The sequence below is a fragment of the Hipposideros armiger genome, unplaced genomic scaffold, assembly GCF_001890085.2.
Source record: "Hipposideros armiger isolate ML-2016 unplaced genomic scaffold, ASM189008v1 scaffold_43, whole genome shotgun sequence".
Taxonomy (NCBI): Eukaryota; Metazoa; Chordata; class Mammalia; order Chiroptera; family Hipposideridae; genus Hipposideros; species Hipposideros armiger.
Genome location: NW_017731393.1, coordinates 2,440,796 through 2,454,386, shown reverse-complemented (window position 1 = coordinate 2,454,386; position 13,591 = coordinate 2,440,796). Strand labels below are relative to the sequence as shown.

Genomic DNA, 13,591 nt, shown 5'->3' with positions numbered 1-13,591 from the left:
GCCACAGCGATTACACGGTCGGTAAGTGGAGACCTTGAAACCAGGAAGTGTGCTCATCAGGGCACACACCACTGGGGGGTTGTGAGACAGACCTCGTCCTTGCGGGCGCTGGGATGACAGTGTAGGTCGGTCAGTGAACAAGAGAAACGTAGAAAAGGGTTTGAAAAAAAATCAATCTTGTTTAGGCTTAGCCAAGAAATTTCTGTTATGGTTAATATCAGGATTGTCATGATCCCTTTAAATCAGTCTGTGTCCATTTTTTCTTTTTCTCTTGTAATTTCAGCACTGGGAAGTTTGGTGCTTGTTTTATACCAGGACTTTGTAAGCAAAGCGATCTAACCTTGTACGCATCGCGGCCGGGGCTCCGGCTGTGGAAGGCTGACATCCATGGGACGGTTCAAGCCACGTTTATCTTAAAAGATGTCTTTGCTGGAGGAGTCAAGCCTTTTGAACTGTACCCGCGTCTGGAATCCTGCGACAGGGGAGGTGGCAGCTTACCTGAGAAACACCTGGGGCTTGTTTCATGTTTCTTCCAAGAAGGCTGGGTTTTGAGTTGGAATGAATATAGTATTTACCTTCTTGACACCATCAACCAGGTAAGTGAAGTGGCCACACCACATCTCGGCCTCCAAAGGCAAGGGAATGCTTACCTGCCTCTCCGAATGCTGGAGGAAGCAGTGTACATGCTACTGTTTCCTCTGGGTCAGTCAAGGAAATCAAATGAAGCTTTGGTTAATTCTGTATATTTGAAAAAATACTTGGTTTTGATATTCATAGTCTTGCCTCCCTCCAAGAAATTGTGTGGGGGTTTTTTGTATTTAAGCACAAAATTAAACTTGTTCTTCATAGTCTATTTGGATCATATTTTTCCTGACTACCAAATGACTATGAGTGAATGTAATGAAAACTCAGGTGTGACAGAGAGGAGTCACTTCCGAGCCCTCACCAGGACGCCGCCGAGCGGCACACGGGTCTCTCTCCAGCTTTCTTTCTACCCTGTTCTTTTACCCAAATGGAGACACATTATTTTGCCATTTTTTCTTTCCACTTAGTGATGTATCTTGGATAACTTTCCAGCATCATTAAATCATGGTAGGAAACAATTTCTGTTTAAATAAGGTATAACAGATTTTTACTGTTAGTCAGATATAAGAACTTAAGAAAACAACTGTTCCGTTTCAGTTTCTCCTCACCTCCAGACAGAGCTTTTGCCCTTTTGTGGACAACCCCACGCCCATCCTCCGCCTGGGCTCAGCTTCCCATCCTTGAAGCCAGCAGGCCTCTGACAGACACCCTGTTCTTTCACAAGCAGAGCTTTGCTGTGGAAGTTAAAGGGTTTTCTTACTTGGAGTGTGTCTACAGAAATTGAGGTCATCTGCACCTCACCGAAGCCTTCATAGCTGTCCTCAGCTGTGCCTGGTGACGCTGGTGGACGCTGGTGCGGTGGAGAGAGAGCTGACGGAGGAGGCAGGACCAGGCTGGAACCTTTGTCCTCTTCTAGAGGAGTCGAGCCTGGTTCTGCCTCTGAGCCGCAGCCTCTTGGCGCCCTCCCCTGGGACGTGCATGGGAGGGGAGGAGTGAGGCGGTACGGGGCCACAAGGTGCCTTTTAGCCCTGACTTTGTTTTTTTTCTTAAGGAACGTTTTGAAGGCCGTCTTTGCACTGTTCCCCAGTTACAAAGAACTTCTTTCTGCCGGCGCTCTTTGAACGCCCTTGGCACTTAGTGGGGTGCAGACATGTGGTGACTGCATGTCAGCTCCTCTCCTCCGAGCACTCCCCAGTGCTTTCTTCCATGGGTGTAATTAACCTCATTCCACAGGTGGAGAGATGGAGATAGGGCTTTCCCTGAACCGGCCTGGTCACCACCAGAGCCTGAGCATGCCAGCATGATGGGCAGCGTTCAAACCACTGGCCTGTTTCCAGCTCGTCAGGGTTATTTAAGAAATAACAATGAGCTCAGACCACTTCCTCTTCTCCAGTGAACTGGTCTCTTATCTATACTGCTGACTGAAAAGCAAAACTTTTTTAAAATTCAGTGTGGGCTCAGGAAGTCCTGTGTTTGGTTGCTGTCTGCTCTGATGTGACATTAGAGGAACCCTGTGTCCCTTCATTTACTCATTCAGAACCGCAGCCGAGTGCATCTCTCTCCCACATGACTGTGCACAGTGGGGAGTCTAGGCCTGTGGGCACATATTCTGGCCCAGCAGTGATGTGCCAGACGGCGGTTGTATAAAGCGCAGTGAGCGCGCAGGAGTCCTGGGCATTGATTGCCAAGGAGGCAGCATCTGAATCGAGTTGGAACTGTTCTGGGGAACAAGGGACAGGAAGAATATTCAAGCAGAGGCATGGCGTCCGGGGGAACAGGTTGGGCTCAGACAGGCGGCTGTATGTGCCCGAAACGGACAAGGGCAGGAGGCCGGTTGTGTGAGGCCACAGGCAGCCCCCCAAGAAGGGGAGCCCCATGTCACAGGGAGTGGGGAGCAAGTGAGGACATGGTCCAGGGAGTGGCCGAGAGGTGGGGACAGACTGCTCGCTCAGTCACGTAAATTTACTGGCAAGGTTTACAAGTCCAAGTCACATATCTGTCAGATATTCCCTGACTTTGGATTGAATTCCTCCACCGAGTTTCCTGAAGTTGTCGTAACAAAGTGCAGGTACGTCTGACTCCTCTGGGCTCCCACACGTGCTCGTGTGCTCTGAACTGTTATTATTGCCGGGTTTTGTGATTTTTTTGTTTTGTTTTGTTTGTTTTTGGACAGGCCACAATTGCTGGTTTGGAAGGATCAGGTGACATCGTGTCTGTTTCCTGCACAGAAAATGAAATATTTCTCTTAAAGGGAGACAGGAACATTATAAGAATTTCGAGCAGGCCTGAAGGACTAGCATCAATAGGTTTGTATTGGTTATAAATGTGCTGTGTGTATGTAATTGCCGTTTGTAATTTATAAAACTTACCATTTTGCTAGTTAAATGATTGTAGCCATCTAATCAAGGAGGTATCTGGAGGGTTTCTATGATTCTTAGAATATCATTTGCAGTACTTCTTTTGAAGGTTACCCACTTGACGGCCTATGTCAGACAGGGTCCCCCGTTTGGTCGAGTTGCTCCCCTGGGTCTGGAAGGTGGGAGGTTGGGCGAGTAGGAGGGACAGCTCCGTGCCCACCTGACTGATCCCTGCAAGTCTGGAACGCGTGTGGGATTAATGCTCCAAAACACATAGATTTGCATAAAATTTTAGAGCCTTAAGCTCTGTCGTCTAGGACATGTCTTTTACCCTTTGCACAGTTCTTACTTGTAGTAGTATCTTCCGTGCCTTTGGCTGTTTGTGTAATTCATGTAAGCCCAAATTCTAATGAGCAGAGGATCTTGATATGTATTCTCATGCACACATCCGCGGTGCTTTACGTGTTCGGGCTGGTTCCTGATGATGACAGCTGTGCGTGTGTCGTCCCCCCCCCCCCCCGCCCTGCTCTCACTCACGTGTGCTATGTTCTAAGTGCGCTAAACACTTACATGCGTGATCTTACAAAACCCTCCGAACAGCCCCGTATGGAAGGCCCTGAGCCTACAGCTAGGAAGCTGAGGCTTCGTGAGGTGCCATGAGGGTCCCTCAGACACCAGCACTGCGACTCGTGAGCGGCGCGTGGGAGGCACCTGTCTGGCCCCAGAGCCCCCACATTTGTGTGGCCTCTGAAGTTCACAGAGCAGTTTCACAGGCGCCCTGTTTGACTCTCCTACCAAACCTGTGTGAAACGACCGCTGTTCCCATCCAGGCCGCCTTCCTGCCTGGGGTTGTCAGGGCCTTGTCTCTCTGTGCTGGCCGTGCCCCTCTTGCCACCATTTATGGGGTGGTGTGCAGGGCTTCTCCAGTCTACTGCTGCCGGCTCCCCCCACTTACCTGGTGCCCTGGACACATCAGACACCACGTGCAGGTGCCCCCAAATGTGGCCTGCCTCTGCTGGGGCGCTGCCCTCTGCCCCATGCCTCTCCCGTCCCCTGCACCCCACCCAGTGCAGGGGCCACTGCATTTGTGATACTTGCCCCGGGTGCCTCAGTTAAGTCCGTCTCCCCCGCTCTTCACTGAGTTCCGGGGGCCTTTTTCCTACCACTGCTTTGACTTCAGAGACGTTTTCTTACCTCACAGAGGAATACATATTTTGGTTGCAAGGATCTTGTGACCCTAACGCGGCTGCATCAGAGACCTTAGCACGTGTTTGGTAATAAGGGATATCCTCATTTCATAGGTTAAAAAGCCGAGGATTGGGGTAGTGGGGGACACGCCCCAACCACTGCTCAGATTTCTGCTCCGGCTGGCATTTCTCTGCCTCCCATTACTCAGGAGGTTGGCGCTTTGCTATAGCCGTGGGCTCACTGGGGTTCCGTGGCGTCTCGGCCACAGGCCATCTTCTCTGTTACTTCTCCTCTCTCTGTTCAGCGTGAGCTACGTCTGAGTAACTGCAGGAGGGCACAGGGCCCTGGACAGGAAGGGGTGGCTGACTACAAACCTCGAGGCTGCGGAGGCAGCCGCTTGCCCTGCCCTTGGGCACAGGACGGGCGCAGGCTGCCCGGACCCGCCTGCACGGGACCTTACCATTTGTACCTTTCTGCAGTGCTAACGGAAAAGTAGAAAGAACAGTCTCACATTAGCTGGGTATTGAGCACTTGGAAAGACGAAAACGCAGAAGGAGCTTCCTTGGTCCTAAATTACAATCTCTAAGAGATGGAGAGAAATTGCCTCTTTAAGTCACAGAGGGCACGTTGGGAGGAATGTTATTCCAAATCAGGTTTCATACGAAAGGGAATGAGTTCCGACTTGAGCGTCTGAGTTGGGCCCTTAGCAGTGCAATGAGGGGCAGCCTGCAGAAGAGAAGCACAGACCCCTGCTGTCCACAGGCCTTTCTGCAGTGACACGCTGTGTCAGCACGGTCCACACGTGGCTGCTGAGCGCTTGTGCACCTGAGGAGCTGAATGTTAAGTCTTTCATTTTAATTAATTTGCATTTAAATAGCTACTTGGCTAGTGTCTACTGTACTGGACGGTGCAGCTTTACAGGAGATCTGCCCGTAGCTTGTGGAATCTTCAAGTCCCTCCCCTACCCTGGGCATCACTCTGCAGGGTCCTGCCCTTCTAGTCCCCAGTGTGCGCTCTGGAGGCTGCAGCCTGCCCCTGACCCCAGCAGAGAATAGGAGGCCCCGTCTGTCTGTCTGTCTGAGAGATGGCCATGTCTGAGCCCCTAGAACGGCGTCCAGCATGGAGTAGACACTCCATAACAGAAGGATGGCTGAGTGGGTCACCGTGGTCTGTGGTCCAGGGTTGAGGGGACTATGGCTGGAACCAGTCCAGCAGGCTGATAGTCACGGGGACAGGGCACAGGAAGTGACATTCTGCCACCCGCTTCTCATTCTGCCCTCTGCTTGCCCGGGACGCTGATGGCTTTAATAAGCTTAAGTCTGTCTTAGTGGAAACTTACCTTCCCCTCCGTAAAATCTGAGAACTGTAATTACAGGTACACACACCTTTTTCAAATGCCCTTTGAGTAGTACTGAAGTTATTCAAGTCAGAGGATGAGTATACAATAGCACTGAGCCCTTTTGATTTGTGAGAGAGACCTGCTCCATCCTTGGTGGCATTCCCTTCCTGTTGAGTTATTTACAAGACAGTGGTGGTCACTTACTGATCTTGATAATGAGCTTCCTGGAGGACAGAAACTGTTCGTTGGCTCTCTTGTGCGATTCTTTCGTTTTGCCAGTCCTCTGAATTCAGCAGGCTGGTATTTAGGGCAGGTTAGTGTGAATAAGAAAGAGCACATCACTTTCTCTCGGGTAAACACCACTAAAACCAGAATCTTCTTAGTGCGAGATGGTCTGGAGCCGCCGGGATGCGCAGAACAGGCCCACGTGCAGCATGTGGAGAAGCCAGCGGGGGCCACGGCTTCCGAGACCAGGCTCAGGGGCATGTCCGTGGCCAGCGAGCCGCGGAGCAGGAGCAGCTCGCTCAACTCCACCGACAGCGGCTCGGGGACCCAGGCAGCCCCAGAGCCAGGCAAGGGCGGCCAGCCTGCCACACAGAGGTTCAGCGTGATCAGCTCAGAAGACTTCGACCAGGAGCTTGTCGTGAAGCCTCTCAGAGTGAAAAAGAAGAAGCGGAAGAAGACAGGTAGGTCTACGGCAGAGCCACGCCAGCCCTCCCTCTTGGGGCTTCAGGAACGCTGCTTGTCCTGCGTGAGCACGTGCCCTTCCGTTCACAGACAGCACATGCACCCTCCCCCCCCCCCAAGGAGCTGTGGCATGAAATGTGGTATGTTATGTGCACAAGTAAAGCGTCTCTGTAAAGTTCAGACAGTGACATACCTTTGTGCTCAGCACCCTGCCTAATGAACCTGGGTTTTCCACTTTTCAATATTGCAATAAAAATTTTGGTTTATTCGTGAATACTGTTTATTAGACCCAGGAGTCTGTGAACCTGGAGGGAAAGTCATGGACACAAACAAGCCTTACCCTGGCACCTAGATGGCTCATTTTATGTTTAGTGTTGGATGTGTTATCGGATATGGGCTTTAATGTTGAATATCTAACTTTTGACTCCTTGGTGCCTGTTGAGCCTCCCTCGCTAAAGATTACTGCAGTATTGGAGGGAAATGTTATTGGATTCCTAAGCATTTTAATAATTTTTAAAAATTGGTCTATGATCCGTTCGTTCCTTTTTTTTTCTCGTTTAACATTTTGTGACTGAGGTCTCAGAGTCCATTGTGTGTGGGATATTTACATCCACTTAAAACATCCCTGTGTTAGGATAGTTTGTACTTAAGAGATTTATTCTTCATCCATTAAACATCCTTCATTTAAAATGTATTTTTTTAGAGTCAAAATTTTGGTTTTTAATTCATGTCTTCATGTAGAGCCATACCTCATTTTAAACATCCTTGTTTTAAATTAGAAGGCGGAAGCAGGACCACCTACCACAGCTCCCTTGAATCGACTCCCTGCTCTGAGTTTCCTGGTGACAGCCCCCAGTCCCTCAACACAGACCTGCTGTCCTTGACCTCAAGTTTGGGCAGCACCGTGGACCAGTTGAGCACAGAGTCTCCCGACCAGGAGAGCAATCTCAGCAGCGAGGCCAATGGTGACCCGGAAGCATTTAGTGTCCTGGAGGTGCCTGAACCCGCCTCTGACTTACAGAATGAAGAGGATGACAGTAGGACTGAAAGCTTAGGACATAACCTCGAAGGCGAGCCCGAGCCGCACAGTGGGCTGTTGCATTCACTCTCACAATCGGGGGAAGGTGGGGAAGGAGGTGACGTCACAGAACTCGAGGAGGAGCCATGTCCTGTGGACGACGGACTGAGTGGCAGACAGTCACCCTGCCAAGAACAGGACAGCTCTGCTGAGGCCCAAGAAAGGGAGGGCTGGGACCCTGATGACCCCCAAAGCACATTTTCTGAAGCACCCCTCCTGGACACACCGCCAGTGCCGTCCAGCCTCAGCTGGGCCCCCAGTGCTGAGGGCTGGCTGCTGGGGACCAGAGCTGATGAGGGCAGTACCGAGGAGCCCAGCGAAGAGCAGGGCTTTCTAGGCCACATAGGGGCCCCTAGCCACCTCAGCTCAAATCCCTGGCATGCTGTCCCTGATGCCAGCCAGCAAGCAGGGGTCTCTTCCAAATGTGAGCTGGGAAGGGTGGGCAGACAGCCGGCTCCGCTGGTCTCTGCCGTGGCGGCCAGCGCCCTCGAGCCTCACCTCGAGCAGCCTTCACGGGACCAGGTGTTGACATCCAGTGATGAGGAGGACATCTATGCCCACGGTCTGCCCTCTTCATCCTCGGAGATGAGCGTGACAGAGCTGGGAGGCAGTCACTCCCCGCAGGACCTGAGCCAGCCAGCCACCGATGACACTGGGCTGCTAAAGTCAGATCAGGTGTGTGGGCGTCTTTCTTAAGGGCAATCATTGGCAAACTGATTATTTTTCTTCTGATGTAAAGAAATTATATTTCTACCGCAAAACCTGTAGGCCACATGTTTTCAAGTCTAGGTTTGGGGGGATTTCCGACGGGACCTTGAAGGGCTGGTCTAGTGCTGACCTGTCATGCCCTTGCTCAGGAACCCGCTTCACCAGCAAAAGCAAAATCGCATCTCATCCAGCATGGGTGCTGCGTGTCAGTCATCTCGGGGAAGGGCTGAATTGGCCTGGGGCCTTTCCAGAAAACCAGGGTCAGAGGGCTGCACACTCTTGGGGGGGGCTCTGAGCAGGTGGGACACCAGGAGCCTCCTACCCGCCTCCTCAGACCGGCACCTCTGCAGAGCCAAGAGGCCAGCCCCTCAGGCTGCTGTGCCCTCGGCCAGAGGTGAAGCAGAAACCAGGCTTGGGAGTCCAGTGGTCTGTGGGTCACCCAGCCCACGCACCCAGAAGACGATCATTGACTGTTATTGGGCATTTTATAGAAGAAAGTGATTGTTCAAAAGTGCTTACTTTCCTCAACAAGTAATCATTGTTAGAGGTACTTGGTTTCAGAACACACCGTGTGTTGTAACTTTTCCTATTAAGGAGACGTGAGGTGTAGATTATGAGCGAGAACTTAGAGCCCCATGTGCTTTCCCCACATGTACCGCTGGGTCTTCCAGTGCTAATTGTGACATCTGGGCAGCTCACGTGAGCCAGGCACCATGCTAAGCACTTCACAAGTTTAATTCATTTACTTCTCTAAAAACAAAACAAGCCAGGAAGTAGGTACCTGGTGGTCCCGTTTTACAGAGGAAGAAACTGAGACTGAGGACAGTTGAATGGCTTGCAGGGGTCACAGAGCAAGGGCAGGGCTGGCCCTGGGCCCCCTCCGCCTCTGTGCTGCCTGGCCTCCAAAGAGACGCGCACTGCTCGCTTTTTTTGAGGCAGAATGCCGAAAGGCTAGACCTCTGGCTCCCACGTCCTTCCCTTCTCGGATGCCTAGGCTGCCAGGCTCTCTGTTGGTGCCAGGGCCCGCTGATCGCGGATCTCAGTCTCAGGGAGGAACCAGACACGAGTGCCCTTGAGTGGGACTCGGCTTGGTGATGAGCGAGGCACAGGACTGTGGGAAGTCAGCAGGGGCGCCCGCCCAATGCCCACGTTACCGGCAGATGGGTCTGTGGGGGTGGGCCATGGGGGTTCTAGGCCAGAACTTTACAAGAGCCCTTCCCTGGGAACAGGGAGCCTAGCACTTTGAGGACCTGTCCCCCGCCTTCAAGGCCCCCCCCCCGCAGCTCCGCAGCCCCTCCGGGGAGCTGGAAAGCCAGGAAAGGGGGGGTGGGGGTGGGGCGGGGGTCGGGACGGTAGATAAGTCTTGTCATGGTGAGCAGGGCCAGACTGAAAGGGGCAGCACCCCATTCTTTTTGAAGCAGTTAACTTCCGTATGTGGGAAATTGTGCAAATACATTGATTTCTTTTGCAGTTTCTTTTGTTGAAGTACAAAGACTTTATTTAGCTTTGATTTTTTAAAAGAATCCCAGCAACTGAACCTTACGCTACAAATTCAGTCAGGCAGAGCGTCCTGACCAGATTTCCATCGGCCACATGGTGTACCGGTGATTGGAACAATGCTTGAGAAAATGTGGTGGGAAAACAGATAGCGGTGTGCTGCTTCCCTCACACATCTGTGATGATGTGACGGACAGAACATCGATTCGCGGGCAAGTGCTCAGGAACACGTCTCTCTGTGTAAAGGGAGGTATGCCTGCAGAGTGGATGTGTGCATTGTAAGCCACATCCTTACAATGTAGCGTTACGTTAGGAAGGATGTCCTAACACTGCCAGGTGTTACCCAGGGATGCTGCGGGGGCTAGCGGGGACAACAGCTCCCATTTCAGGACGCCTCTGTTAGAGCGTGGCCCGAAGATAGCGGGGGCGGGTCTCCGCATGGCTTCTGGAAGACCCCTTCAGCTCTGATTTCAGTGGTATCCTGCACACTTTTCTTGTGGACAGCAGTACGGCAAGTGCAGTGAGTGTGGCAGTTGCACAGCCCTCATCGGGCTCTGTCCTTGTCAGTTTGCAGAAAGCTGGATGGGCTACTCTGGCCCCGGCTATGGCATCCTCAGCTTGGCGATCTCCGAGAAGTACATTTGGTGCCTGGACTACAAAGGCGGCCTGTTCTGCAGTGCGTTGCCAGGCGCGGGGCTGCGCTGGCAGAAGTTTGAAGACGCCGTCCAGCAGGTGGCAGTCTCACCCTCAGGTTCGCCTCCCCTGCGCCTCCCGCCCCAGGTGGAGTCTCCCACCCTAGGTGGAGCCGCCCTAGCACAGGGTCCCCGCAGCAACTGCAGTCTGTTCAAGACTGGCCTTTCCCACCAGGGGGAGGTGTTTTCTTCAAAGAACATGAATTGCTTCGTCTGATATCAGTTAGTAAACAGTGTAGATGGGTGTGCAGTTTGAATTTTTGGTTTTTTATTAATTTCAGTGGCAACACGTGAACATATTGTTGTAAGCTATACAAATAGCTTAGATTTTGAGAGATATTACCATGCTAACTCCTTATAAAAATAGAATGCGTTTCTGTTTCTGTGTTGCACTAACGCAGCTGAACTAGTAAAGATGGGCCCGTGCATATGTTGGATGTGTTCGGACTTTGGTTTCCTTTTTAGAAATTATTTTAAATGAGCTGTCTATAGTCTTTGGGTGGGTAATCTACTCCATTCATTCTTTCATGCCATGAGGAGGCCATTTTTAGTGATCCATTGGAGCAGACATTTCCTGAATGAGGTTCTGCTTGAATGAAATACCTCCCCTATCTGCTCCTCTGCTTTGTCCTGTTGGTCACTTCACCTGTTTGGAGGTGGGCAGGTAGCACAGGTGTGCTTATGTGTTTCTTTGCCTTGTAGTACCTGGCTCATGGTTAGGACATTGGAAGGGAAGTCAGAGGAAACTCAGCCTGTGACCTCAGACTGGTCCTCTGTGGCTTCACGATGGAGTTCCCTTAACTCTCCCTGATCTTTGTCACTATTTAAATACTAGTTTGTTCAGGGTTGCTTTGTTTTACGTCTTTGCTTATTTGAAAAATATTTCTCCTTGGAGACTGACTGAGATAATAACCTACTCCATTAGCTGCGTTATGTAATTGTGTGTTTTAATTCTTTTTCTGTCACTTACCTTTGGGTTCATCTTCCCAGCCACTTAGAAACTTTGGTTCTTTCCTGATTATGTTAATTACCTTGTGTTTCCAAACCATTCAGTCCCTTGTTGCTCGAGTAAGAACTCTGTTTCCACCAGGCTAGCGTTCTGGGCCGAGACGGCCTTTGGGCCACATCCTCAGTGGGGACCAGGGCCCTGTGCCCCGTGGCCATCTGTCCTACTGCCGCCCATCCTCCAGCTCCTCGTCAGGCCCTCTGGTCCAGCCCGTCTGTGCTCTGGTGATGCTCAGGCCTGCAGCTCCTTACACTTCAGTGCCCGGCCTGTGCCACACGCTCCATCTACAGAGAGCCCGCCTGGCTTTCTTGCCTCTCTCCCTCCTTCCCTCCCTTCCTTCATCTCTGCTTATCAGAGCCCCTCTCTGAGTGAAGAAAGCATGGCCCAGCTCAAATGCTTCCTTTTCATGCACCTTGTCCGTGTAGCTGGTCTGGAAGGGACCCTGCACGACCCTCAGCCTCTCTCCGGACACTGGTTGTGCCGCACGGTGCTTACTGGGGACTCATCTCGGCAAGCTAACGATGTCACCCTGCTCGTATTTGGAGATGGGTGCCTGTGAGGTGCCCAGCCCTGTGTGCTGTGTCCTTGGTAACACTCCCACCTCCAGGCTTTCTAACACCCTCTAAAGCAGGGATGATCCCTGTGTCACAGATGAGGAAATGCGGCTTGGAGACGTGAAGTGACGTGACGGCCAGAGCCACACAGCTGGCATCCAACCTGGGTGCTTGTTTGGGGTTGATGCAAAGGGTGGGGTGTTTTAGAAATCTCTGTCCCCACAGCACCCAGAATGAAGTCTTGTGTGTAAGTGATTCTCAGTATTCTTTGGACGGTGACTAGAATTTTGATTTCCACAGGAGCCCTTCTCTGGAAGATTGAACAGAAATCGAACCGAGCTTTCGCTTGTGGGAAAGTGACCATCCGGGGCAAGCGACACTGGTACGAGGCTCTGCCGCAGGCAGTGTTTGTGGCGCTGAGTGAGGACACAGCCTGGGTCATCAGGACCAATGGAGACCTATACCTGCAGACAGGTAACCGAGGTGGGGCTCAGGTGCCGTGGGTCCTGGTACAATTGCTGCTTCCTGCTCCTCGCTCGGTTTGTGACGGGCTTAGAACAGTCACAGTGACTGAGAGGCTAAAAATCTATTTAAATGAACAGAGTTAGAGAGTGTTTGCCTTTGGATTACTCTCTGCTACTGACTCAGATTCCACCTGGGACAAACTTAGGGCAGGAATTCATTGGATTATTTAGTGAGGTACAGACAGTCTCATTCTCCTTGCTAACCGCTGCATATCACTTATCACGTAGTATCAGATCTTAAGAGGAAAGAGTAACAGAGAGGTGACATTTTCCCTGTAGCTTATGGCCTGAATTTCCAGCCAGGCCAGAGCCCTGCTTTTCTACACTTATTTACATGTGGGTCAGGAGAAGCAACGAGAAATAATTTGCTCTAAACAGCAGTTCAACTTGTCCTAGGAAACTGCCCTAAGGGGAACCTTTAGCTGCTGGAAGAGACACAGTGGGACTTGTTTATTAAAAATAAACTGTAAAGAGAGTCAGTGTTTATGTGCTGTCAGCAAAATGGGATATGAGTTTCCCAAAGCAGTGTGATTTATCCGTGGCTGGGAAGGATTATGGGCACGGACTCTTTTCTGATTGTCAAGAGGCCATATTGGATTTGTGTAGAGATCAATCTTGTAACCATTTCATGCTGCTGACGCCAAGAGAATGTTTTAATCTCTGTTGCGAGCTGTCAGCCAGGGCTGCTTCTCTGAGACTGACAGCTTCGCACATCTGGCTCTCTCCCAGATGTGAGGGATGGCCCGTCCTCACAGCTCCTGCCTGAGCGCTGGGGCAGCCTTGCTGGGTTCCAGGCCACATACCACCCTGGTCTCTCCACCCACTTCCTGTGTCACTCTTCAAGTGAAAATAGCTCTGGAAAGGCACGTGCACATCCAACTGCCAGGGGCATTTGCATTTTGTTCCCAGTGGGGAGGCGGGGTGCTTCTGGCCTGGAGGTGAAGAGTGAGTTGCCTCCTAACCAGGAGTGCCTTAGCCATCACCAGGACATGGTTTCAGACAAGCCACGTCGCACCCATGCCTCCTGGGTTAGGGCCTCAGGCTGGCCTGAGGGTCTGTGCTATACGAAGCCGCAGGTGCTTCCCGCCTCATTGCACGAGGACGTACACCCAAGGACTGTGACGCCACAGGGTGCTCGTGTGATCAGCTAGCACACTGGAGTATGCAGACCTACCGGCAGGCTGAGGCCATGGAACATGGGGTTTTAGGGGACAGCTGTTCTGCCAGCTCCCCCGCAGTGACTTTCAACCCCTTAGACAGAGGCTGCAAGGAGGCAGGGAGGCTGAGCCCTGGCCCTGCCACAGTCCTGAGTGTGATGGACCATGCCATTCATCTAGGAGATTGGGGGTTTGCATTTTAGCAGTGGAACCCACCGC

The 13,591-nt window shown here is 51.7% G+C and overlaps 1 protein-coding gene across 1 annotated transcript in view; it reads left to right on the top strand.

Moving 5' to 3' along the window:
• TECPR2 (tectonin beta-propeller repeat containing 2) overlaps positions 1–13,591 on the top strand; it is an 88,245-nt gene that overhangs the window by 31,719 nt on the left and 42,935 nt on the right. The window contains exons 7-12 of the mRNA XM_019639211.1: positions 284–596; positions 2,759–2,891; positions 5,853–6,155; positions 6,936–7,909; positions 10,007–10,190; positions 11,992–12,165. Coding sequence (XP_019494756.1) covers positions 284–596; positions 2,759–2,891; positions 5,853–6,155; positions 6,936–7,909; positions 10,007–10,190; positions 11,992–12,165 — 2,081 coding nt within the window. The remainder of the gene's footprint in view (positions 1–283; positions 597–2,758; positions 2,892–5,852; positions 6,156–6,935; positions 7,910–10,006; positions 10,191–11,991; positions 12,166–13,591) is intronic.